The sequence below is a fragment of the Diprion similis genome, chromosome 13, assembly GCF_021155765.1.
Source record: "Diprion similis isolate iyDipSimi1 chromosome 13, iyDipSimi1.1, whole genome shotgun sequence".
Classification (NCBI taxonomy): domain Eukaryota; kingdom Metazoa; phylum Arthropoda; class Insecta; order Hymenoptera; family Diprionidae; genus Diprion; species Diprion similis.
The window spans coordinates 11,302,084-11,327,624 of record NC_060117.1 but is presented as its reverse complement, the minus strand read 5'-3'; the positions used below and the strand labels follow the sequence as shown (position 1 = coordinate 11,327,624).

At 38.2% G+C, this 25,541-nt stretch overlaps 1 protein-coding gene across 1 annotated transcript in view; it reads right to left on the bottom strand.

Moving 5' to 3' along the window:
- Window positions 1-25,541, bottom strand: part of LOC124413872 (dynein axonemal heavy chain 2) — a 468,252-nt gene that overhangs the window by 118,246 nt on the left and 324,465 nt on the right. Inside the window, exons 32-35 of the mRNA XM_046894658.1 lie at window positions 17,814-17,978; window positions 17,527-17,693; window positions 733-904; window positions 383-595 (exon numbers count right to left, since the gene is read on the bottom strand). Of these exons, the coding sequence (XP_046750614.1) occupies window positions 383-595; window positions 733-904; window positions 17,527-17,693; window positions 17,814-17,978 (717 nt within the window). The remainder of the gene's footprint in view (window positions 1-382; window positions 596-732; window positions 905-17,526; window positions 17,694-17,813; window positions 17,979-25,541) is intronic.

Genomic DNA, 25,541 nt, shown 5'->3' with positions numbered 1-25,541 from the left:
ATAACTTTTACAGTTTTTCATTCCCCATCTTGAATTTTTCCGAGAAGTTTTCAGATGCCATTTCAAAATTGAATGACACCTCAACTGTAATTTTAAAATAATTGTAGTGGAAATTCGTGAAACGGTGCTTGTTGACCCGACTAAAAAGTAGCATCAAATCGCCAACCTACGAAAAGTACGGTAGTTTTGGAAATGAGTTTCATAACGAGTGCGTAATAACTCACACTACATGTTTTCATGTGCTTTTTTTAAATAGCTCGTAACTCGTGATTAGAGGAGCGGAGTTTTTGAACGCGCAAAGTTTTTTACGACAAAATGATCAAACCGTCAGCTCTGTGAAACGTCAATGTCATAACTTAGAAAACAGTAGTTTAAAATTTACCTCTTCCATCCACATGCCAACTAGATCTTCTCGATAATTAGAAACAAATGGCCCTAAATATGATATGAATGCCGTTGATATGAGGCAATCGCCAGGAAGCCGATCAAATAATTTTTCCAGAATGAGCACTGTTTCCTGCCATCGGATACGTTCTCCAGAGAGACCATCCACCAGCATAGCGGCCCGTTCCAGTTTTAATTTCAGCAACTCAGCCTAAAAATTCCAGGTCGATATTTTCAAAATATTGTGCTTATGCAACGCATACTTGTATAAAGAATGTCAAATCTACTTATCAGATATTTAAAAAAAAATCAATTTTTGTCCGAGTGAAACAGCGTGAAAAATAGTACCTGAGTGATGAGATCTTCTTTTTCCTTCATTTTTTGATCATAAGTTTGTTGTAAGACGTCTAATTCTTCACGTAATTTTTGCAACTGAGCCTTTGCCTCAGCCAATGCGGATTCTTTTTGTCGCAAAGACTCTAATGCAGATTCCAGTTTTTCTCTTTTAGGCGCTACAATTCTGTGAAGCAGTTGAATGTTAATACAAAGGTGACGAGCGCAGAAATCGAAATGCTCACATAAGATTAGTGTCCATCAAATACCTATTCCCTTAAATTGTTGGTTGAAATACGCTTGCCTTGAAAGAAAAACAAGTAGTACACGAGGGCCACTTCGCCGATTTTCAGGGAAATTTGTACATAGGAATCAGCTATTAAACAAGAGAAGATGAAATAGGCCACCCGGATCACTTCAAAATTTGTGTAAATTCGCTTTTGTCATAATAAGTGCCTGACTTTGTAAATGAGAGTAACCAAAGGAAATACTAGGTGCGTAACAAAATACGTAATCATATAAATGTGAACTGATTTTTTTCAAGATGGGGAAGATAGGAACACGTAAAAAGTAACATATTCCATTGAGTGAGTCAAACTCGAGTCATGAAATCGCATGAGTGCCCGTGTGAACTCAAAATGTAAGCTAGAGCAGGCGCTTCAACCCTAGACGGAGCCCATTCGGTCTAAACTAAAGAATATTTGGTCGCGTGACAACTGTGTGCGAGCCATATGTTACTAGAACAAAACATTGACGTGTCCTGTTTGCCTTGTTTATCATTTGCTTGGATTTGTTACATTTGTTTAATTTTTGCAATAAAATACTATCCTTATTGCTTGCAAAAAATTTTTTTTCACGTAATTATTCTAAACTTTTTTATTTTATAATTTTCCGAAATTAGCCATATTGATTTACGTAAATGAGCATGGGGCAGAATTTTTCAAGTGTGCCAGCTCCCCAGAAAAAAAGTTATCCAATTGGGCTGAAAATTGAGCTCATTATTGTCCTATTGGATGGTACTACTCACAGTAAAGAATTATTCATTTCGACAAACATAGACTGAGGTGAAGGAGGTCCAATTTTCGGACTTTCGTTGCAAAGCATTATCTTCAAACGCTCGTCACTTTTTTCGTCTTGCTAAAAACTCAATTTCACCTGAAATATTTTCGATAAGGTTCTCTTTCAATTTTTAGTAAGTTATGACTATTTCTTGTTGCATACTTTTTTTTAATAATTTCAAAAGAATGGTGAGCCCTTCTTAACGGATCAGTAATTTTCAGAGTGGCAAATTCATTAAGTTCCAACAATGGACCATCCAGTGATCAGATACTCCAGCGGAATAGAAGCCGCGCAGCTCTCCATCAGTAAATAATATTACACGCTGTGAGTGAAACTGTCGTATGTTTTATTCAGAATGAAGCATAATTGCAATATGCGTTTGTTACACAAAAATACTATGGAATCATTATTTTTCATAATTATTATGTAATTATTACTCTATTAACTGTATATAATAATGAGAAATATTGATTTTATAGTATTTTTGTATAACAAATGCATATTTAAATTAAACTTCAATTTGGATAAAACATATTGCAGTTCTACTAACAGAGCGTAATATTATTTAACAATGAAATGAGAACTGATGGAGGGCGGTGCGGCTTTTACTCCGTTGGAGCATCTGGTTACTGGTCAGTCAATTGTTCAAACTATAATGAATTTGCCACTTTGAAAATTAGTGATCCTCTAGGAAAAGGCTTACTTTTCTCTTAAAATTATTGAAAAACAAGTATTGTTTAGGAACCTAGCAGTCCTATTGTTTCTTTATTGTAACAGAACTAATAAATTCTTTATGTATGGACTTACGCTATCAAACTCACTCCTACAGACAATGAATGAATGATCACTTAAAAGTATGGCCCGGCAAGGAAGAAGAGAAGTTATCAGTCGCTACTTCTATATCGCTGACGTCGCCGAGCGACTGCCGAGCGCTCGATGATCCGACTAACCACCGCTTATAAAAGCGAAACCACGGAGCGAGACGCACTTCTCGTGTGACCAGCGCCGAATCCGCTACAGCTTCGCACTTCAGACGAATTCACAGGTTGAAAACGAGATCCTTCCCCTAGTCAAACTGCACCTAGTTCGCGCACTTTTCATGAGAGCATTTAATTAAGGCACCGAGTTCGTGCAACCTGGTCTGCAGCGCCTAGTTCGCGCTATTTTCCCTAAACGACTTGATCGTTTACTATATTGAAAGCATTTTCTGCATACCCGCTTTATTCTGAATACGACGTCTACTCACCTATGAGAATATCACTTGTGATTACATTACCAGACTACCCTCTTCAATCAACAACAAAATAATACTGTTTCTTTTCTCTTTAGATAGTTCCGTCGTACAGAGCATTTGAGTTGAGAAAACTCGATTATTTTTTACGATTTCTATATTTACCCTTTTAATTCTATTGTAATTATTATAATTGTTTTTCAAATACATTCACTTTTTCAAAGACCAGGTATTGTTCTTGGACGGTTTATTCGAGCCCAATCTCAATTTAAACAAGTATTCAACTTCGAAATAATGAAATTGATGTTGGGATTTCAAAAATGGACGTCAAAAAAACTTTGCCAGGTTGGTAACTTCGCGAATCTGACTCTCGCAGTACTGCGAACGCCCCCCGCCCTCCTCTCTTCCCCCGTAGCGCTACACCACCCTCTCGCCAACAGCGCGTGTGCTCAGAGAGAGAGAGTTCAGCAGTGTGCTTTACGACTCAACCGTCCGTACAGTGAGAGTACAAATACAGAATATAAAGTTTTGTGATTCTAACCAGTGATAATAGATGTAATAAGAGGACCAAGAAACTAGTGACATATAATAGAACTAGCAAATAAACAGAATTCCTATAAAATAATAAAGATCAGTTTCTTATTCAGTCCCCGGCCCCTGGGATTCCGATAATACAACAAACTTTTTTCTTAAAAATATTTATGACTCACTCAAAATTGGAAAAGAACCCTATTGAAAACATTTCAGTTGAAAATCGTATGTTGCATCAGGAAAAAAGTTACATGTGTTGTAACGTGTGCGGTTTTCTCGAAGTTGTTAGCTTGTGAGAGAACCTCGTTATTGTGAGTGTCTTTGCCTTCAGACCGAATTATTGAGAATTTAGTTCAAAAGACTTTCTCTTAAACTACTAATTTTTATAAATCAACAACTGAATCGAATGTCCTTTCATTGTTCTATCTAAGAATGACCCAGATTAAGGTGACCCAAGGCTGGCTTTTTCGTTGATAAGGATTAAAATCGTTGCATCATTTCCGGAGACAAGACAAATGTTTTGCTTTCTTCTAGGTCACAGATTTATCTTGAACTGCCTTTCTCCGCAGACTAATTCCAGAAGGGAGTTAGCTGCTGACGTTCCTGAATTTTTATTCATTCAATTATTAAATTTACAGACCAGTTGCAGACAGCTCATCTGTCTCCGAGATTCAAGATTTGCCCTTTGAGCTATTTAATATAATGTTAAATACAGTTGATGCTGATAATTAGGAAAACATATATGGTAGGACATAAATTTAACAAATTAAAGCAGGTGAAAAATTTGAAGATTAACAAAAAAATTATAATTAAATAATAAGCTTATAAAGTAGTTTCAACAAAATATCTATGGAATTTCCTGGTTCTACGTCTGTGTCGTTGTAAGTTTTACATTTGCTGTTTTTGGAGCTATCTTCCTAATTTTACAATTTTTTTTTTTTAATTCAATGACATCCCTGCTGTAGCGAATGCAATTTAGTTTCTCTTTACTCTATTGTTCAGAAATATTACATGCCTGCTGTAGCGATTGCAATTAATGATCAATCTTCTTTTAAAGTTCACAAGCGCTGTGCTTATTGAACATATCGACGTGAAGCTCAGTTCTGTATCGGTCTCTGGACGAGTACCGTACAGGGTGATGAGTCATTTAGGCGCTGTGCCGTGTTCTGCTGCTGAGCCTCGCTAATGGCCCTCTATTTACCCTGTCTTAGACAATAGATTTCGCCGTGCTGCTGACCATTGATGTGTAATCCTTGTCCGTTAAAGTTGCATTTGTGTGCGTCGCTGCTCATGTTCTTTCGTCTCAGTCGATTATTGGTCGCCTCTTTCCCTTAAGTTCATGGATTCTCGGGGATCTTCGGACTTCGTTGTCTTCCACCTCATCTACGACACTCGTGGCTGATATTATCGATCGCGTTCTGTTGATTCTGTCGATCAGCTGTCCGTGTTGGGTGTACGGGACGGCTGATTGTTGCAGTATTTGAAGATAAGGCTTTGCAACGAAAGTCCAAGAATTGAACCCCTCCACCTCAGACTATATTTATCGAAATGAAATAATTTTTTAATTAAATAGTACTATCCAATAGGGCAACAGCGTAATTTTCAGCCCGATCGGATAACTTTTTTTTGGGGTTGGTACACATGAGGAACACTGCCTCATATACTTTTTTAAGAAAGCGTAATGGTGATGTCGTTTTCGTGAAAGTTTATTGCGTCGACTCCAATGCCCAGTTCAAATTTGTTCAATCGGTTGATTAGAAAAAAGATTGAAATGTTGAAGTAAAAATTTGAAGCTGCGGACTTCATGGTCAAGCAAGCCACGGAAGATGCAGATACTCTAATCATCAATAGGGCAATCAGCGTTTCATGTACATATGATTCCGTAATAGTGTCGGCGAAGATGTAGATCTGCTTATTCTTTTGACGGCTCTATCTACGCGTTCGAACACCTACATTCTCAAACCCGGAACAGGGAAATTTTTGCAACAAATATATTCAACAAAAAGTATCATAGATAAAACAGTCGCAGATAACATTTTATTCTTACGCGCCTTCATTGGCTGCGATACAATATCAGCAATCTTGAATCAAGGAAAAATAAAATGTTTAAATCTACTCCGAAAAAGCTCAGATCCAAACGAGCTTGTCCAGGTATTTAAAAACCAAAATGCCGACCCAGAGATCATTGCTGAAACTGGAGAACGCTTCCTTCTTGCATTGTACGGCCACAGTGGGGTGAAAAGTATGTCGTTAAACAAGTACAGATACCGATGATTTACAAAACAGCATATAAAAATAAATCTAATATTGCATCGCTGCCACTGACAGAAGCAGCAGCACGACACATTCGTTCCGAACCTATCACCAGGTGCAGCAGTGGTACATGGATTGGATCAAAATGCAGAGCAATGGAGATGGAAAAAAACAAAGAATGTGCTAATTCTGGGTCTAATTCCGCCAGCTCCGGAAACCTTATTAAAACTTGTTTCTTGCAAATGCAAAAAGGGATGTTGGGGAGCCTGTGGATGCAGTAAGGCTGGATTAAAGTGCTCCGTTATTTGCACAAATTGCAATGGTACATGTGAGAATTTGCAAGTTTCACTACAAGACAGCGATGAAGAGAAAGAAATGGAGACTGTTCTCGAGAAACCTAGGACGAAATCTAGGAAGAAGTTGATTACATCGAAGCTGATAACCCTGTCGCAGATAACGTGGGAGAAATTTCCGTCTGTGACGTTTTGCTCGGTTGTGAATACGATTTGAAGTTTATGTTATCTTCTTTACTGAAACATCAAAATTTTCCCGACATTTCCGATTACTTGATAAGAAATAAGTTTTTAACCTAAACTATTGTACAAAATTTATATTGTTACTAATTTTTGAACCAGTAGATTTACGAAAAAATCACAAGAGACCTTTTTTGTAAATCGTTCGATTTTGTACACGAATACGTATTGCTCTTGACGATACGCCAATCCGTTGTTGAGTAATAAAAATCTGAAATAAAAAAAAATTAAAATTTCCTATGTTATTTAAACAGGAAATGTAAAATCGCAAATAGGCACCTCTTAAAATTAATATTAAGAGCTCAAACTTCAATAGAATTTTTTTTTCTATCATCTTGAAATCATATTTTCACGGTAAGTAACGAAAAAAAAAAATAGTAATTTTTTTTTGGCTCACCCTGGTGTATATGCTATTGTATTGACTCAGTAAAATTTTTTCTTTCTCTCTACCTTTGGCATCTTCTTCCAAATGATTCATTTTAAAAACCACACATTCATTTTCAACTTTTCAAAATAGACACATCAATCTCATCCTGTGAGCATCTCATTCATTCCCCAACTCTCTTATTCACATTCAATCTTTCCTTATTCGACTCACTGATATCATTTTTGCAGCAATAAATCCAAGTACCATTATTATATACCTCATGATTGTAATGTTTTGTAAGTTGTGTGTGTACATATGATATAGAGCATAAGCGGATCTGTATGCCCAGAAGATCATGGTCACGACTGTGGAAGATACTCGGCTTCTGCACATAATGAATTGTAATAGTTCTCGAGAAAAGTAGAAAAAGTGACACCACATTTGTGAGCAAAAATTTCAAACAGATATACATATGCTACAGCAGAAATGGTTACACCTGTCCAAGAACACGTCAGACAGCATGGAGACTCACATCGCGAAGATGGAGAATCTGGCAAATAAATCACTACTCCTTGGTGAGGTCATGTCTGACTCCATGATTGTAACTAAAATTCTAATGACACTCCCAACAAGTTATAATCACTTTGTCACCGTCTGGGAATTCACCCCTGTAGCAAAACGTACATTAGGAAATCTAACAGAGAGGCTTTTATCAGAAGAAATCAGGTCACAAGAAAAAATCAAGGACAAAAGTTAAGCCTTAGCAATGGTAAAGCATTAAGGCATGCCCAAAATTTCGAAGAAGGACAACGAGCAGCCAACTTCAAGCAGGAAACCTGGAATCTGCAAATACTACAAAAAACCCAGGCACTGGAAGGCAGATTGCTACGAGAAGAAAAACTCTGACAAAGGAAGCAAAGGTGAAGCGCTTATTGATCAGGTAGCGAAACTCACAGGCCCAAATCAGGTATGCAAAGATATTTGGTACATAGATTCTGGCGCCACAGATCATATGTCTAATTAGAGGAAATGGTTTGACCAATATCAAGCATTTGAAGAACCAGTACCAATAAAAATGGGAAACGGTGAACAAATTTCTTCTATCGGAAGAGGAACTATCAATATTCCATCCTATGATAGGAACAGATGGAAACCGAAGTATCTCGCATATGTACTCTTAGTGCCAAAATTACATTTCAACCTTTTTTCAGCCGGAGTTGCCCTAGACAAGGGGATGCAACAGCTCTCAGATTCTAACGGCTGCAGATTTGTAAGAAATGAAAGAACGGAGGTCATAGGTATCCGGAAACATAGGTTATGTTAAGCAAAGATTAAAGTCAAGATTCCGTCAGCGCAGACGAAAGCCGAGCTGAAGCAAGACGTTGTCGCTGGCATTGCGATCCCAACAAGTTATAAAACATGGCACGAGAGACGAGCTCACCAGAACCAAGCCCAAGTACAGGATTTTCTAAAGACTCGAGGAATTGAGGTAACCACAGATAAGGATTTTGTGTGTGAAGGCTGTATAAAGGGTAAGATGCATAGACAATCTTTTCCAAATCCTAACAATACTGAACCACGAACAACCTCCCTAGGTGAATTAATCCACTCTGACCTGTGTGGTCCCATGCAAGAATCGTCAATTAAATATTTACTTTTTAAGGACGAATATTCACATTATAGAACTGTCTTCTTAATAAACAGCAGAGAGCAAGTTGCACGTTGTTTTGACAAGTTTGTGAAGACTATGCAGAACGATTTTGGGAAGCCCATGAAAATTTTCAGGGCGTACAACGGACTGGAATACACAAATCGGAGAATACAAGAAATAATCAGCAATCAAGGAATCAAGCATCAAAGGACGGTGGTATATACGCCAGAATAAAATGGTGCAGCAGAAAGGGAGAACCGCACAATAGTGGAATCGGCATGCGTCATACTACATAGTAAAGACTGGCCCAAGAAGCTTTGGACAGAAGCTGTCAATTTTGCAGTTTATATTTTGAATCGCACGCGAAAAAGCAGTATTCCAGGAAAAACTCCGTACGAGCTGTGTGTAACGTGACAAGCATTTAAATATGTGCGGGAATGATATGTCTGTCATTTGTGGTCATTTAAGTAGTTGTGTAAACGACCACCTAATTTTCGAAAAAAACAGAGCCAATACACTTTGCGAGAAGACGCCAGGTCACCCGGTCAAAATTTCTCGTTGCTCTGTCAAGTGTAACCTAATTTCATGTTTCATTGACTATTTCTGTGTTCATCTGAATTAGTCATTAGTTCAAGTCATGTTTTAGGTCAAATCAATTTATCATCGAACGTTCTCGGTCCCGCAGTCGACAAGAATCGTTATTTCAAGTTTATTATTCAACCAACAATAGCATCGTGGAAAAATACTCTGAAAACGCAGCAGTGGGAAGCTGGAATTAACATCTGATCCTAATCCGAATACATCCAGAGAAGTTTACCACCTATTTCATCTGTTATAATAATCGTCGAAGGCTGTTGCCGAGATTTACACACTGTCAGGAGTATTTTTTTTCTATTAGAGTATAAACAATTTTACTACATAAGTTGAACTTGAATCATCGTTAATCTCTTATTAACTTAAAACATTACACGTGACTAATAAATTGATAAGATTAAAATTGGCGTATTTTAATTTATCTGTGTGAATGGTGTGTGGATGGATGTTTGTTTGGATTATATTATTTTTCAGAAATAAAAAAAAATAGTTCTAATGTAATATTTTCTTACCATACTTTTAATTCTTTTTGATGAAATGGCTTATCGTATGCTCGTCTTTACGTATTAATTTCCTATTTATTGAAAAAATTTATTACATCTGGTACAATAAACCACCTGAACTGAACCACCCGATAATTCTTGGAACCAAGGTTTTTGTTCACACACCAAAATAACAGAGAAAGAAACTGGGTAGCAAAGCAGTAGAAGGCGTATTTTTTGCCTACGGCGAAAACGTGATGGGCTATAGAATCTGGTTCCTATCGGACAACAAAGCTGAACATGCACGATATGTCATCTTCCTAGAGCACTTTCTGGAATATGAAACTGAAGAAGAGAGACCTAAAGCGGAAAAAAAGACTGAAGAATAAAACACTGCCGTACCCCCGAGATGCCGAAATGATGATGCCGAGATGGAGAAATTCCTCGAGCACAAGAGCAGCCAGGGAATGCACGGCAGAGACAACCCCTATCATCGACCTCAACGGAGGAAACAGAAGAAGAAGAAGAAGAAGAGCTAGATGAGGTAGTTTTTGTCGATGTAAAAGAGCAGCCAGTTCGGCAGCTACGACACAGACAAAATATCAGGAAACCAAGCAGATACGATGCTTTTTGTGACCCAGACACAATCTTGATATCTCTGCGACCCGAATTCTTCGAGGAAGCACGAGCTGGCACAGCATCGAAGAGATCGCCTCATTGAAGAAAATAAAACCGGGAAGCTCACGGAACCACCAGATCAACAAAAGATATCAGAAAATCACTGGGTGTATATGATGAAAAGAGAAGCAGATGATACCGTAACGAAATTCAAAGCAAGACTAGCTGCAAAAGGATTTACGCAGAAATAAGGAATCGATTTTGACGAGACATTTAGGCCGGTAGTAAAATTCGTTTCAATAAGAATAATCCTGGCACTGAAGCAGTAAAACAAATGAAACTCCACCAATTCAACATCAAGACTGCCTTGCTGAATGGCAATTAAATGAAAGATATATATATGCAACAACCGGAACGAAAGCTTCACGAAATTCTTGGAGATGAATAATCTCAAACCCACTGCATTGGACCCATGCGTGTTCATCAAGACTGAAGTAAAAGAAATTCTGATATTTGCCATATACATCGACGATGGTCTCATCGCTGCCACAGATGAGAACATGGCTCAACGGCTGCAATCCTTGTTAAGTAAGGAATTTGCAGTCACTACGAACAAATTAATTCTGTTTTATAATTCCAGATTGAGATGACGACAGAGCGTAGTATTTTGATGCGCGAGACGGGATACGCAAGGAAAATACTTGAAAGGTTCAACATGACAGATGCAAATCCTGTTGCGATACCTGCAGACAAGCATCACAGCCTACGCAATAAAACTCACGGAGAAGGCTTACAGCCAATCACGCGAATGCACCACATAGAGAAGCTGTCGGTAGCCTAGTGTACCTAGCCGTGGGAACACTAGCTGAAATAGCATTTGCGTTAAGTAATGTGAACCAGTACCTGAACAACCCATATAAAATACATTGGAATGCAGTAAAACGAATTTTTAAATATTTAAAGGGTAGCGTAGATTATGGATCAAAATTTTCATCTAAAAATGAATTAAGGCTAATTGGCTTTAGCGATTCAAACCACGTGGGGGATTTATGAACGCGCAAATCAAAGACTGGTCGTGCACTTACTATAGATAATGCAACCATAGCCTGGAGTTCGCATAGACAAAAAGTAGTCGCTCTGTCAACGACTAAGGTGGAATACTCAGCGGCATCTTTATTTTTATTATTTCGGATTAGATAAACTATATGAAGAGATGAAAGGTAGTTTTAAGGAAAAACCTGTGATGCACTTAGATAACCAAAGCTCGATTAGATTGTTAAAGAATCCCAAATTCCACAAAAGGTCCAAACATATTGATGTTAGGTACCACTTTGCCAGGGAGAAGTATCAATCAGGACTTTTTGATCTGAAATATATTCCAAGCAAAGACCAAAGAGCAGATAAACTGACTGAAGCGCTACCGCGTGAACGCTTCATTTATCTGAGACAAATGTTAAGCATTGTAAAATGCAACCTAGAATGTAACGAGTGAAAATGAATGAACGACAAAAATGAAAAGAGTACTCATTGAAAGGGAATGTTGGAAATAACAATGAGTTCTCTTGTTTATATTTGAATATACCGCCGCGGCGGACATGTTACCTTTTATAATGCGCTATATTGACGCGCGCATCGATCTTTTTTATTTTTAAGTTTTTGTTACAAGTCACGCGGAGCAGAATCAGTTCCGTTAAAGCTGTGACGTTGCACCCCTCGTGCACGTCACAATAAGCCCCAAACCCGCGGAGCGGGGCCGAACAATGCCGAACCGGCCCGGGCGCACCCGAAGACGCGCCGGGCCGGCCGGAGAAGTCACTCTTGTGATAACCTCAGGCAAAGAAGGAAGCACCGACGACGCCACCGCCAAGTTAAAGAAAAGGTTAGCTGACCCACATTTGGCTCCTCCGTGCAACTACCACGCCAATCGCCTTCTCCTCCCGCCACTACATCACACCACTGCATCCTCATCAGATCTTCCCCCCCCCCCTTCCCCACACACACCCACACATACCCACACACTCACACACACACCCTCTCACTCACACCATCATTTATACCTAATCATTAGTTTTAAGGAATTAGATTTAAAATAACGCTAACCGGCTGGGGCGTGACCAGCCGCCACGCGGGACAGACCCATTTGTTATTTAGTAAGTAAGGCACTACGAAACAAACCCCCCAAATATACGTTTGACTTTCGCATTTCCACAATTTCGACGTGTGAACTTACTCTCCCCCGTCTCTCGTCTCCCTCCTCTCTCCCCCAAATAAGTGCGAGGTTCACCCCTCGTCACAAAGCGCATCAATAAATTTCTCGCTAATCGTAAAATATTGTCTCACTATTTTTAACTTCTCAACACATATTATCATATTTGTATTATTATTGAATTAAGCTCAATTATTCCGTATCATCATAATATGAAGTGTTCACTGTGTCCAACTGAATCCAAGATCTAACTACTGCTGACGAGGATTAAAAAGATTCGCGTGGATTATCGTTGGAAAAATTTTTGAGCAAGTGCCGGCAAGCAGAAAGGTGCTTGCGCAAAATTTCGAAGGGAATCAACGGATGGAGTAGAGTGAGATGAAAACGTCGAGGTATTGTCTGTAAATACCTATACTGCGGAATTATTAATCGTGGGCACGGAGTAGAATAAGGAGTGCAGACTTTGGAACTAAAAATGACCCCGTTCATCGAAACACTTAAACTACGTTAGCTGAATGCGATCTGAGCGCTACCGCCGGAGAATTCCGAAAGTTGACTAAATGAAAAATAAAGACAGCGGATACGGCACATCACGGTTACGGATACGGAGTAGAACAGTTACCACGGAGTGGTCCGTGTTAGTTACGGAGTATTTTGGCTTGTGTCATTCGCACTCCGCGTTGCCTTATTTATTGCCCCGGTTGTTTACTAACAACTCGGTCCAGCTGGGCCCGTAGTTTTTCAACGTTTATATACCAAAAACCTTCCTCATTGTGAGTAATTTTCAACCTACTTTTATCCCAATCATGATCCGATGGGTATAGTTCTCGAAATTAGCGCTTTCATACAGACAGACAATCTCTGCGACGTTCTTTTATATTACGCAGTATATATATTGACAATTTTATGTAAAGCACGATGTAAATGTTTTAACAGATTAATTGGGATTAGGGATATATCGTGTATGACATCTGCAAATTCTTCAGCGAATGGTAAGTTTAAGAATATTTGCTTTAATATTCAAATCAAGAAAATAATAGAACCTTAACCTTAGTTTTCAACATTTTATACTCGTCTCCGGTATCCCTATTGATATTTGTTATCATGTGAAAAGCTTTATTTTAAAAACAAAACAATATAAATTCGACGTTTTAGGAAATCTCCCAGGATGCTCACTGATGTTTTGACGCAAAGGATCCATTCGAAAATGGCAACAAAAGGAAGTGTATGTTCTCTCCAACATGTATAAAATAATTTAGATGTGATAGAACTACCTTGTGATAATTGGTGTTATATGAGAGGCAATGAGTCATTTTGTGCATTTCAAAGGATAGAAACAGATGCGACTGTCAGAAAGAGAGTTGTAATATTTGCCGACCTTAGTGTTAAGGTCATAATTGATAGCAAGATCATACCGTTATCTGCGTACATTAAACTTCAGAGTATAGCAGAATTAACTAATCTTTTAAAATCTGTTGATGAATTACCATAGGCATATCGTTATTTGCTGAAATTTCCAATTATATTTACATTAGGGGTGTGCGGGTACTCGAAGTCGGGTTCGGGTTGGGTTTGTATCGGGTCAGATTTATTGGCAAACCCGAACGTTTCGGGTAGTCCGAAATCTTCGGATGATCCAATAATGGTTGGGAATTTTCGAAAATTTCTGTTCACTCTAGAAATCCCGTTTTTTTTTGGAGAAGCGAGAACACGACCAAAATTTTTGAAAAATCTGCAATTTTTTTAGGAACGCGGGATTTTAGTAATACGAGATGTTCGGGTACCCGACCCGAAACAAATTCACTTCACCTGACCCGAACCGAAGAAATTCAGTAACCGCACACCCTTAATTTACATATATTCAATCAACTATACTGAAATCTTGATTCGAGACTAGGAAGTAAATTATGCATATAGAATTAAACGATGTAGATTTACCGAACTTTATTTAGTTATTATGACGCTGAAGCTAGCAGGTCTAGCAACTCTTGAACGGCACTATAAATCTGCTCATGAATTTTCATAGAAATTTTAGTGAATCATGTCAAATAAATTTGATCAATACTATTGTATATTATCATATTACCAATATTATGTGCATACTAGATGTCAGAATCGTGAATTGTAGATATTTCAGAAACCTAATTATAGGATTGTGTTCGATTGTATTTGCTTTCTTTCATTTTAGGTAAGATGATCCGTGTATTGATGTTCGTGATGTGAATACGACGAAATATTCGGAATAAAATTAGTTATTAAAATCCTCAAATGTTGCTGTGATTAAGGTAGATTGAAGAAGTTCTGAATTTATAAATATGCATGCGCCTATTTCACTGAGCGCCGAACTTCTTATTTTACAAAACAAAAAAATTCTCCTTTAGAGTATTTCGCTGTGTTGATATCAAGAATTTCAGCTTTATAAAAAAATATGTTTTAAACTTTTGTACACCAACTTTATTGTAATTAAATAATGCTATTTTACATTAAAATCAGTCTTCCTTTTTTTTCCTTAACCTTCCAGGTCTAGTTTATTGACAGTTCCATTTTTCCAGAAAAAAATATTCACCTACAGTCCGTGGGGTAAAGAAACAACACTTCTTTTTTCATTTTTCGTGCCCGATTTACAGCCTTTGATAATACAGGACGGCATTTCAATTATTTCTCACTCAACACTGTTTTACGCCAGCACTGAGCTTCCAGATTGTTCTACTCGTTCCAAATGTCCTTTCAAACCACGAGTAGTTTTAAACTTTGTTTTTCTTCCTCTCCCACCGGGTACACTTGTTGCTGCAGGTATTTCACGTGATTTCCGCCAGTATCGCTTGTATCGCTTTCAGCTAACGCTGTTTAGCGCGTCGAAAACCGGGGCCACTTTTTACGGCTTTCATAGCATCAGTCTGCACTCCTTATTCTACTCCGTGATCGTGGGTATGGCAAAGATCAATTGCTCAACGGGATGGATACAAAAGGGTCTAGCCGAATAAGAATGGTGAATCTGCCCCCACCGATATTTGCCGTGCAGATTTTTTCGAAAGTTCCCAGCCTGAAAAAAAAATTCATGCCAAATTACAGCCTTCTACGTCGATTCCGAGGGGTCTTTGTGCTAAAGAACGTGTTTTTTCGATTTTTGCAATTTTTAAATACCAACAGGTAACCAAATAATGTAAAAAAATTCTAAGAAAATACGAGCATCTTGACGTTCATAGGAGAATTTTCTCCAATTTTGAAAAGCTCAACTCTATGTTTAATCATGAAGTTTTTTTTTTTATTTTGGAGTGTATTAATTTTTCTGCTATCGTATAAAAAATATTGACATGATTCTACTCTTTGTTCCTTGCAAATTCCAAAATAAAGTTTTAATATTTGACTCATGCCACATTGAAAAAAAATAAGCACGACAAAATTTCACATTTTCCGTTGAAAAACCATACATAAACCGTTCTTTGGGTTTAATTGATGGTGATCATGGCTAGAGTAGTTGTGGGATAGGATAGTACTGCTAATTTTAATTGATGACATTGATACAGGACTACTTTCGTGGCAAGAAGTTTATAAATTATGCGCTGACGTAGAAACATCGCAATTGAACTGGCAAACGGTACGTTGGATGCTGTTTACACATTGCTGCGATCATTTATTATTTATCCAATGCTCGATATTTATCAAAAATTATAAGACCAGCTGACATTCATTCAGTACTCTTTGATATAGAAGAGATCAATGCCGTGATCAACAGTGATAGCGACAGAGACTGATATGTATGTAGCGATATAAATAGTAGGGATAAATGCTTGATGAATGATATTTATGAAAAATTTAGGTGAGTTGACTTAAATACAAAACAATTCTGGACACTATTTCATGTGATTATTAGTTTTATATTTCGGAATTTGAGTGAACTAATCTATTGTTTTACTCCAAGGCGATGTTTCTATGTCAGCGCATAATTCATAAACTTCTTGCCACTAAAGTAGTCCTGTATCATTGTAATAAACTAAAATTAGTAATACTTTCCTATTGTTTACATCTATTTGTTGTATCTCACAACTACTCCAGCCATGATGAGCCATCAATTGAACCCAAAGAATGATTTATGTGCGGTTTTTCAGCGGAAAATGTGAAATTTTGTTATTTTTTTTCAATATGGCGAATGTCGAAATTGTGATTTTTTTTGAAGTTTGCTGGGAACGAAGAGTAGAATGATGACAATATATTTCTATAATAGGAGAAAAATTGATACACTCCAAAATAAATTTTTTAAAGGAAGGCTCGATAATTAAAAATAGAGTTCAGCATTTAAAAATTGAAGGAAATTTCACCATAAACGACAAGTTGTTTCTTAGTTTTCAGAATTTTTTCAGATTTTCCGGTCTACTTTTGGTATTCAAAAACTGCAAAAATCGAAAAACACGATTTTTCAGTACAAAAACTCCTCAGAATCGACCGAGACGGCTGTAGTTGGCATAAATTTTTGTTTTCAAGTTGGGAACTTTCAAAAAAATCCACACCGCAAAAGTCTGTGGGGGCAAATTCTTATTCGGCTAGACCCTTTCTTGTTTTCACAGAAAAAATTATATTTCTTTTTACCTTCTCACTTCCGGCAGAGAAATTGATAAATCTCTACAGGACACGTCACCGTTTCTATATGACCATACCTACCAAATCCAAAACCTCGTACATTCTTGTTATTATAGATTTTAGGTGGCCATTTTCACTAGAATTGAAAATAAAAAAAATGAGAACAATCAGGTTCAGTACTTGCAGATTGTAGTATTACTGCGTTCCGTACTGACTTTCACCGCTTAGGTACAAGTTTGTTGAAAAATCAGCGAAATGATCCACGTATATTACCCGTATTATAGCCCGTGTATTTTCCAAGTGATACGTTTGATTTCAACTTAAAAAAATAGTTTTGACTTGAATCGTAACCTTGTAATCAAATATCAGGATCATTGAATGGTATCGTATCGCCTACCACAAACAGGAAAGGTCCAGTCCACATGCATCGACACATGTACAGATTTCACACGAGTGAAGGATGCCTAGTGCGCGCTACGAACTGCTATAAACCTTATTTACGAAATCGTTGCTAATTCCTTGCGTGACGCCCGTTGGCGAGCTATGGACATCCTGATCCATCTTTGTGAACTTAGGTTGACTGCAGTTCGTGGCGCACGCTGGGCTGCTTTAAGTTGTATACAATCTATGCATGTGTAAGGCATGTACACTCAATTCTCCCTGCTTACCATAAACTCACGGTAATTGATGTATACGGAACTTTTACCTGTAAAGTTTTCCATATTTTTCCATGGCTATGACCCACATACACAACGATTTAGCAGCAACAGATACAATTCCCACTTTTATGGGGTCGAAATCTGGATTAGCTGTGTATCGGCCTATCGTTTTCAATGTCTTGTCTGATATGTGATCCTTATCAAAATCTCGCAACTAGAAAGAAGGTGACATTCAATACGAAAATGTGACTTCTCACTGGTACGGCAGATAAATTTACTCATGATGCCCTGAAAAGCCAATTTCTACACGTACACATGCGTTATTCCAACTCACCGTGTTCAAGAAATTCACATCCCCAAGTTGCCTTTTAGATTCAGCCCACGACGGTTCGGAACACTTCAATATCATAACAGCTTCCATCACCATTTCTACTTTTGCAGGTGGCCGAGTAAATGATTTTATTTCCGATAAATCCTTCTTGTTCAAGGCATCGAGTGCCTGAAATCAACCATTCGGAATACCGTTTGAATTATGAAATAACAATGTTGTATAAGCTTTTACCTGAGGTATTATGTACAGTATTTTGGCGAATATCATGAATTTTCTGTTGTTCTCGATTTTTTAAATATTGTATTGGTTAATCAGAAAAGAGAAAAGGGTTATGAAATTGAAAAATCCAACACGGTAGTAGGTGTATGATTTGTGGTCAATTTTATTGGATTCTGTATTCATTTAAATAATTCTGAATTCGGATTACACAATTTATTGTTCAATTTGACTTCGATCAAGTCTTGCACAGAAATTCTTATTTCTCATGAAACCTAATTATTTGAAGACTGTAGCTCACGTAAGTGAAAGCACTTTTGTCCTTTCGATTATCATAATTTTCAATGATATGTGATGAGTATATAGTCAAGACCGTGAAATATGATGGCTGATACTGTAAAGGTGACTAAAATCGAGACACTTACCCTACTTCTCCCCGTAATTATAAATATTGATTTTTGTGTTCAGATTAAATTACTTTGCATTATTAGTCTGGGTCGATAGTGTCAATAGACTGACTCGGCTAATGCACTACGTGTACTAACTAACGAGGGGAACGTACCAAGTGGAATCCTCCGATTTCCCTGAAACTTCGCTCAGTGGAGGAGGGGTCAAAATATCGGACACGTGTTTTGGCTTATCCGTATACATTCAACTGTTTCCGAGGAAATGATGATCAAACGGCCATTCGCCGTTTCTTGCCGACGCAGAGATAATCCCAATACAAAGAATTACAGATGGCATACCCCACCGATAACGACAATATTTTGCGGAGCAATGCTTGCGCTTTCAGAATTTCATCCGGCGATATTTTCGAACATTGATATCGGTCTTCGATTGAATCTTTCTTTTCACGAGTAACGTTACCGGAGAAGTTCATTTTCGACGTTAAAAAGAATAAAAAGTTATTTACCGAATATAACGGGGCAAAACCGTCTCTCTAGTCTCGATTTTTTATCTACAAAAGCAGAACTCCATGATATGGTAGAGACCGAATCAATCATCGAATCCAGTTTCTCGCTCGCGCACTCCCCCCCTCGGACTCAACCTCAAAGCTCCAATTGTTCTCGTGCAAACCTTTCATTCAGAATGCACAGCCTACTAGAAGAGAAAGAGAGTCAGTGAGCGAGAAGCGCGCGTATGATGGGAATACTCGAATGATCTTATTGAGAGGTTGGACTGTACTCATATTATATGTGTATATATGTCTTGTTTGATATTATACTGCGTTGTTTCTTTATATATATTATCTTCGAAATACAAAGAATATTCATTTTGTTCTACGCTTTTACGAGTATTTTATGGGGTGAAGGGGGGGGGGGGGAGCTAATTTCGTCAGGCCTAAGGCGTCAATTTGCGTAAGCCGGCACTGCGTATACATCTTCACATATCCAAGTCCACGTATCTCAAACGCAAAATAAGGCGTTAGAACCCCATTCTACATGTAATTCTGAACAGAACTACCCCAATACATTTTCATTTAACGCAAAAACAAAGAAATGACAGAGATACTATAAAATAAAAATACTAAATTCTGAGAATCCGTGCAATTTCTTTATTTCTGCGCGAATGGAAAATAAATTGGAGTGTTTTTGTTCAGAATGGCGTATAGAATAGGGCTGTCAAACTGCGCTGCACTGAGTGCTATTCGTAGATTTTTTCTAATGTAGTGACAAGAAAGCAAAGATCAATTTAGTGGTTGGCAAGTTTAAATTGTGAGAAAATTACCAACGTAGTTAAAAATTAGTGGAGAATGATTTAAATTTTGAATGATGTCACATTACAGATGGCCAAGATTTTGAATGTGTGTTCTTTTGTTGACAATATTGTTTTTAGAGATGTGAATGATTTCTTTGATTAGTGTCAATGACTTTCTTTCTTCAAAAATTGAAATTATAACCTTTAATAATAGAATGAAAAAAAAGAGCTGACTCGGCTGGATTACGAGATTTGTTGTCATATTTGTGGTTCGAAATTTTCGTTTCAAGTGTTGAGAGAATCGTCCGACATAGCATTGTGTGCAATTCTTACAAGTGATTCTATAGATTGTGTGATTTGTTCTAGAGTACGTATTTTAGATTTCAAAGAAAAAAACAAACAGTTCAGAGTGTTGAAAATTTTGTAAGTTGATTGTGCATTTTCTTTCTTCATAATATGTTTGATTTGCTGCGAAAGGAATAGAAGAAGGGTTGCATTGATGTTATTCTTGGAATTGATGTGGTTTGGATTTCCATATTTTGTATTGTTGTATAATTTTTCCACTCTTTGCATTTGAATTTTCGTAATAAGTTTTTCTGGATGACCATTTTTCTTGAGTGTATTTTTGACGAGCTTTGTATTTTTTTCCAGAATCCAGGATGAGCTAAACCTATCATTCTGTCGAACAAACCAATAGCAACACTTTGTTTAAGCCGAAGAGGGTGATGTAAGTTAAAAATATATTTACCTGACCAAGATGGTTTACTGTACCAGTTTGTTATTATTGTGCTATTATCATTGATAATCAAAGCATATTTATCTGAAAAACTGATTTTTCGTTGCTTTCAAAATCGTAAGTTAAATTTAGACGTAGGTGAAAATTGTTAAAGGCATTAACAAGTGGAGACCGCAATAGCCAGGAACTGGATTTGGATGAGTCTTTTTCCTATTTTAGTATTTCACCAGAAGTGCGATATAGTGAAGTGACACGATCCGACTCCCAGCGTTCACTAGAAAAAAATTTGACAACGCTCATATCCTACTTACATTACGATTCTTCAGCCAAGGCGAATTAGCCGAGCGGTTAGTGCTATGATTCACACACAGGCGGTCCGGTTTCGACTCAGTACAACCTTTTTTTTTTGTGAGTATTAATAAGTTCATATCAAGCAAAAAATTGTTAAAATTACAAACACACACTTTTTCCTTGAAAAATTGAAAAAATCAATCGAATTCCGCATAAAAATCATACTCCTTATTCTTATTATTATCATTATCATTGTTGTTATTCTGGGGGAGGGAACTGATCGAAACGTGCAGTGTTACTTAAAAGTCATTTAATGTGTGTACTCCAAAACACAAAGAAACCGTCACACTGCTGCAATAATTAATTATTCGCATTGGTAGTAATACAAGGGGGATTCTGCGTAGAAATACCTACTTTACCGGCAAAGCACCCTCCCCCCGCCGCCGCTCAGCCCGGACGCAAACCCATCAAGGTTATCCCCACTCCGGCAAGCTGTCAGCGTTTTGCGTTACCATCACTTCGAGTCTTGTCGGTAAGGGGTTCCCATCGTTTTGATCCTTGTCGGTAAGAAATCCCTTAGATTGACGTGCCGGTCAGTAAGAAGTGCTGTCAGTTATCATAGGGGTTTTACCCTTACCATGCTTATCGAGCGTGATCGAGCGTGATCGAGCGAATGCATTACCGAGCGCAACCGCGACCCTCAACCGTTCAACGCCGAACCCTCGCACGTTCAACTTCTGGAAGGTTCCATGAGTAAGATTCTGGAAGATTCTTCCTCCAACGATCGAGAGGTTCCGAGGCGGAAGTGCAACGTTGGGAGGCTTATGCAATGACTCCGACAAGTTTCGACTTGACGTCGAGCGGCCCGAGGTCAAAGGATTTCGGTGCGACGTTGAACGTGACGACCCTGAACGAATTCTCGGAATTTTAGGCCGACAAACAGTTCTCGGAATCGGTCAACAAGTTTCGACTTGACGTCGAGCGGCCCGCGGTCGAAGGATTTCGGTGCGACGTTGAACGTGATGACCCTGAACGAATTCTCGGAATCTTAGGCCGACAAACAGTTCTCGGAATCGGTCGACGAGTTTCGACTTGACGTCGAGAGGCCTGCGTCCATCGGTTTTCGGTGCAACGTTGAATTCTGGAAAGTTTCGGAGCCGTGAGAAAGATAACCTACGACCCTGAACCGATTCTCGGAATCTTAGGTAGACAAACAATTCTCGGAATCATGCGACGAGTTGCAACTTGACGTCGAGAGGCCTGCGTCCATCGGTTTTCGGCGCGTCGTTGAATTCTGGAAGGTTCTGAGCGCTTGGTGGGAGAAATATGGTATATAAGCCTGAATTTTAGAACGTTATTCTCACAACGATTCTCCAGCTCTCATGAAGAGAACCTCCAACAAAGCACAACTACGCCGGTGAATTGATCTGTTCTTAAAAAATCTTGAAGACTTGAAAAAAATCGTTTATCAAAAATCTGAACTTAACAAAGTGACAAAGAAGTTGGAAAGTTTGAAATTGTGAAAAAATTAACACCAACAATAGATTTCACAAAATTGAACCAAATTGGCAAACTGCAAGAATTCCTACGAACGAGGAAGCTATCCGACTTGGAAGTTTTAAAAAATTACCGTATCACAAATGTCAGGAGGGTACAGACTCGATTTGGTCAACGAGTGATCGTCGATGTGGATGCGACGTTCAGCGTCTTTCTCCTGGCACCCATGGCGAAGGTACTCTGCGAGGACGACGGTCTGATGAAGAACTTGGTGCAGGCTGTCGAGGAGGATCGCTTGCTGCTGTAGTATTTGGGTGGTCAATATAACCCGGTGGAATTCACCGATGCGTCGACTCTCGAATAAGTTTGCACCTAATTCAAGTTTTAGACATTTAAGAAAAATTATGTGCATTATTGTTTTAAAGAATACATTTTTTCACAAAATTACAAAATACTACTACAACGACTGTACTACGACTGTACTACTCCACACATGTTTTAGACGTCTCTGACATGATTATAATAAGCGGTCTGTCGAAAGCTGTTACATTGATCTGAAACACACACAAACACAACAAAAACTGTATCTTTAGAAAATTTTAATATACCTAAAATCACGTAAGTTTTGTAGTTTTTATTGTAAAATGAAGAAACCAATTAATCGAACTTGTTATAAAAGTTATCACACCGTTGTCCAAATACTTGAAAAAAATAGTTTTAGGAAAAAAAAATTTTATCATCGAACGAATGAATTATGTAAAAAATTATTATATAACTTTATCTTACACTTTGTGGAATAACCAGGAACCATTCCCCACTCTTACCAAGCGGGCTGACACACCCGTTTGATAAATAAAAATATCGTTCCGGTTCCCATCGCCATAGGCCGTAATGGCAAGTTGAACCGATCGAACGAGGAAGTCTCGAAATAGGTACTCAGCCCATTCTCGAGGCACTCGCACGTTCGGTAGAATGTGGACATACTCCATTTCTGAGAAAAAAAAATAATTCCGTTAGATATCCAAAGTCTTGATTGCCCATCACACAGACGGAAAATTTCGATATTCTGATGAAACTCACCGATATTTTTTTTTTTTTTTCTGAAACGATTCTTTTTTTCTAATTCCCGGGGGCAAAAAATCTGAAAAAAGGCACACACATTAAACTATTTCTCTTCCTTCAAGTAAAATCCAAAGTTGTTGCACATAAACGTTAAAAACTTTATAACTGCATTGATTTCGATCACCCACCTCGACACTTTGACAGTTCGACTGCGAATGATTTCATCAGGCTTATGGAGCACCCCACTCTTCGTGAAGCTTCTTTAAGTGTTTAGGTTCACAATTAAACCTATACGAAATCTCGAAGTGGTTGGCACTTGTCAGTTACGTTTGTAAATTACCGCTGTCTTACTCTGCTCTACTGAGCAAGTGTAGAGGTCTCGAAATCGTAAACCTGACACCACTGGCAAAGTAAAAACATCCTCATCGCGCTCTCAGAGAACGATAACTACTAATACGATAGCACTACCACAGCTCTGTCTTGTACATGAAGCGTGTGAAACTTCATCGTCGAGTTCCAAGAACTGTCTTACCATCTTACACGAGCAGCAGATTCGCTCGAAAAAGAACTCAAAATTTTCGTTAAAGAATATTGTTCGCTAAGGTTCAATGAGAGGTGTGAGTCACGATGTACCATAAGAGGGACCGCGTCGGCGTGGAGCAATCATTACGAAGCAAGCTTTGCAACGATAAATCTTGTCAAGTTAGCGATTGAGGAAAAAACAAACATGGATTCCGAAAAGTGTTGGAAATTGATAAAAATCATGGAGACGGCGTTTAAGATTTTGAGCGAGAAATCTTCACCGGCCGAGGTTCAAAAATGGATGCGATTTGCAACCCAAAATACGAGGCTTCTGAACAAAATTTTACGGAAGAACGCCTCGACGATCGGGGAGAAGACACGGATTTTGACAACGATCGAAATATTAAAATCGCTGACTGCGAAATTCCAACAGTTTCGGAAAGTAGGCGACGAATTACAAAGCCGACGGCGGAGCGATCTAGTACAATGGGAAGATTTGGAGACGGCGTTCCAGAGTCGAATTAGAACGGGTGCTGTAATAAATCTGCGACACAAGGATTTGGGTGTGTTTTTGAAAGATGCCAAACACCTGGTCGTTGCAAGACTCAAGAACATGCTACGTAAGACGGGAAGTTTGAAAGCCAACTGTGTTTTATCCTGTAAATTTAGTGTTACAAAGAACGCTAAAATTGTGGAAGACATTAAATTTTTTAACACCAAAAATCAAGTTATCCTCCATCCAACGGACATACATGGGTGGTTCGGAAAGAATGTCAAGCAGAAAGTGATGGCCAAGGTGGAAGACTTCCAAGAAAAAGACTCTGGCTGGTCTTTGACTGAAATCATCAATTTGACTGTGAATATCAACAAGTACGTGCCACTACGAGAAGGTGTGTTCACATATACACCACGACCCGAAGATATTCAAGATAAGAAGGCCGTTGTCAACATCCGTAACAGCGACTCGTATTGCTTTCTATGGTCGTTCACCGCAGCCCTCTTTCCAGCCAACAATAAAAATCCCAATCAAGTCAGCTCGTACCCACATTTCAGCTCAGTGCTACGGTATGATGGTTCGAATTTTCCAATGTCCTTGGATCAAATTCCAAAATTTGAAAAACTCGACGATCTTTCGATTAACGTTCATGGTATAGATTGTACTGAGAAGCAAAAGCGTAGTGAAATTGTACCCGTTTATTTGAGTCCACACAAGTCTGATAAACCTACAATCCATCTTTCAGTGATAGAGTGTGAAATTGATGATGATGATGATGATGATGATGGTATGGTAAATTACACGAAGAATGAAACAATACACCATTTTGCATGTATTTGAAATTTATCACGATTAACAAGATCTCAAATTTCTGGTCACCGTGCTCATACTTGGTTATGCGATAGGTGTCTGTCACACTTTCAATCTGAAAGATGTTTGTTAAAGCACAATGTAGATTGTCTGAACCTAAACAAAACTCAAATTATTTTACCGACAGAAGAGGACAAGATTCTCAAATTAAAAAATTTTAAATACAAAGAAACTGTTCCATTCTGCATTTACGCAGATCTAGAATATCTACTGCAACCCACTTTTCAAAGTCTTGGGAAAAACAGAACAATTTATCAAAAGCATAGGCCGGACAGTATAGCCTATTATCTACATTGTGCGTTTAATGATTCAATTTCAAAATTCGAAATTAATCGTGGAGAGA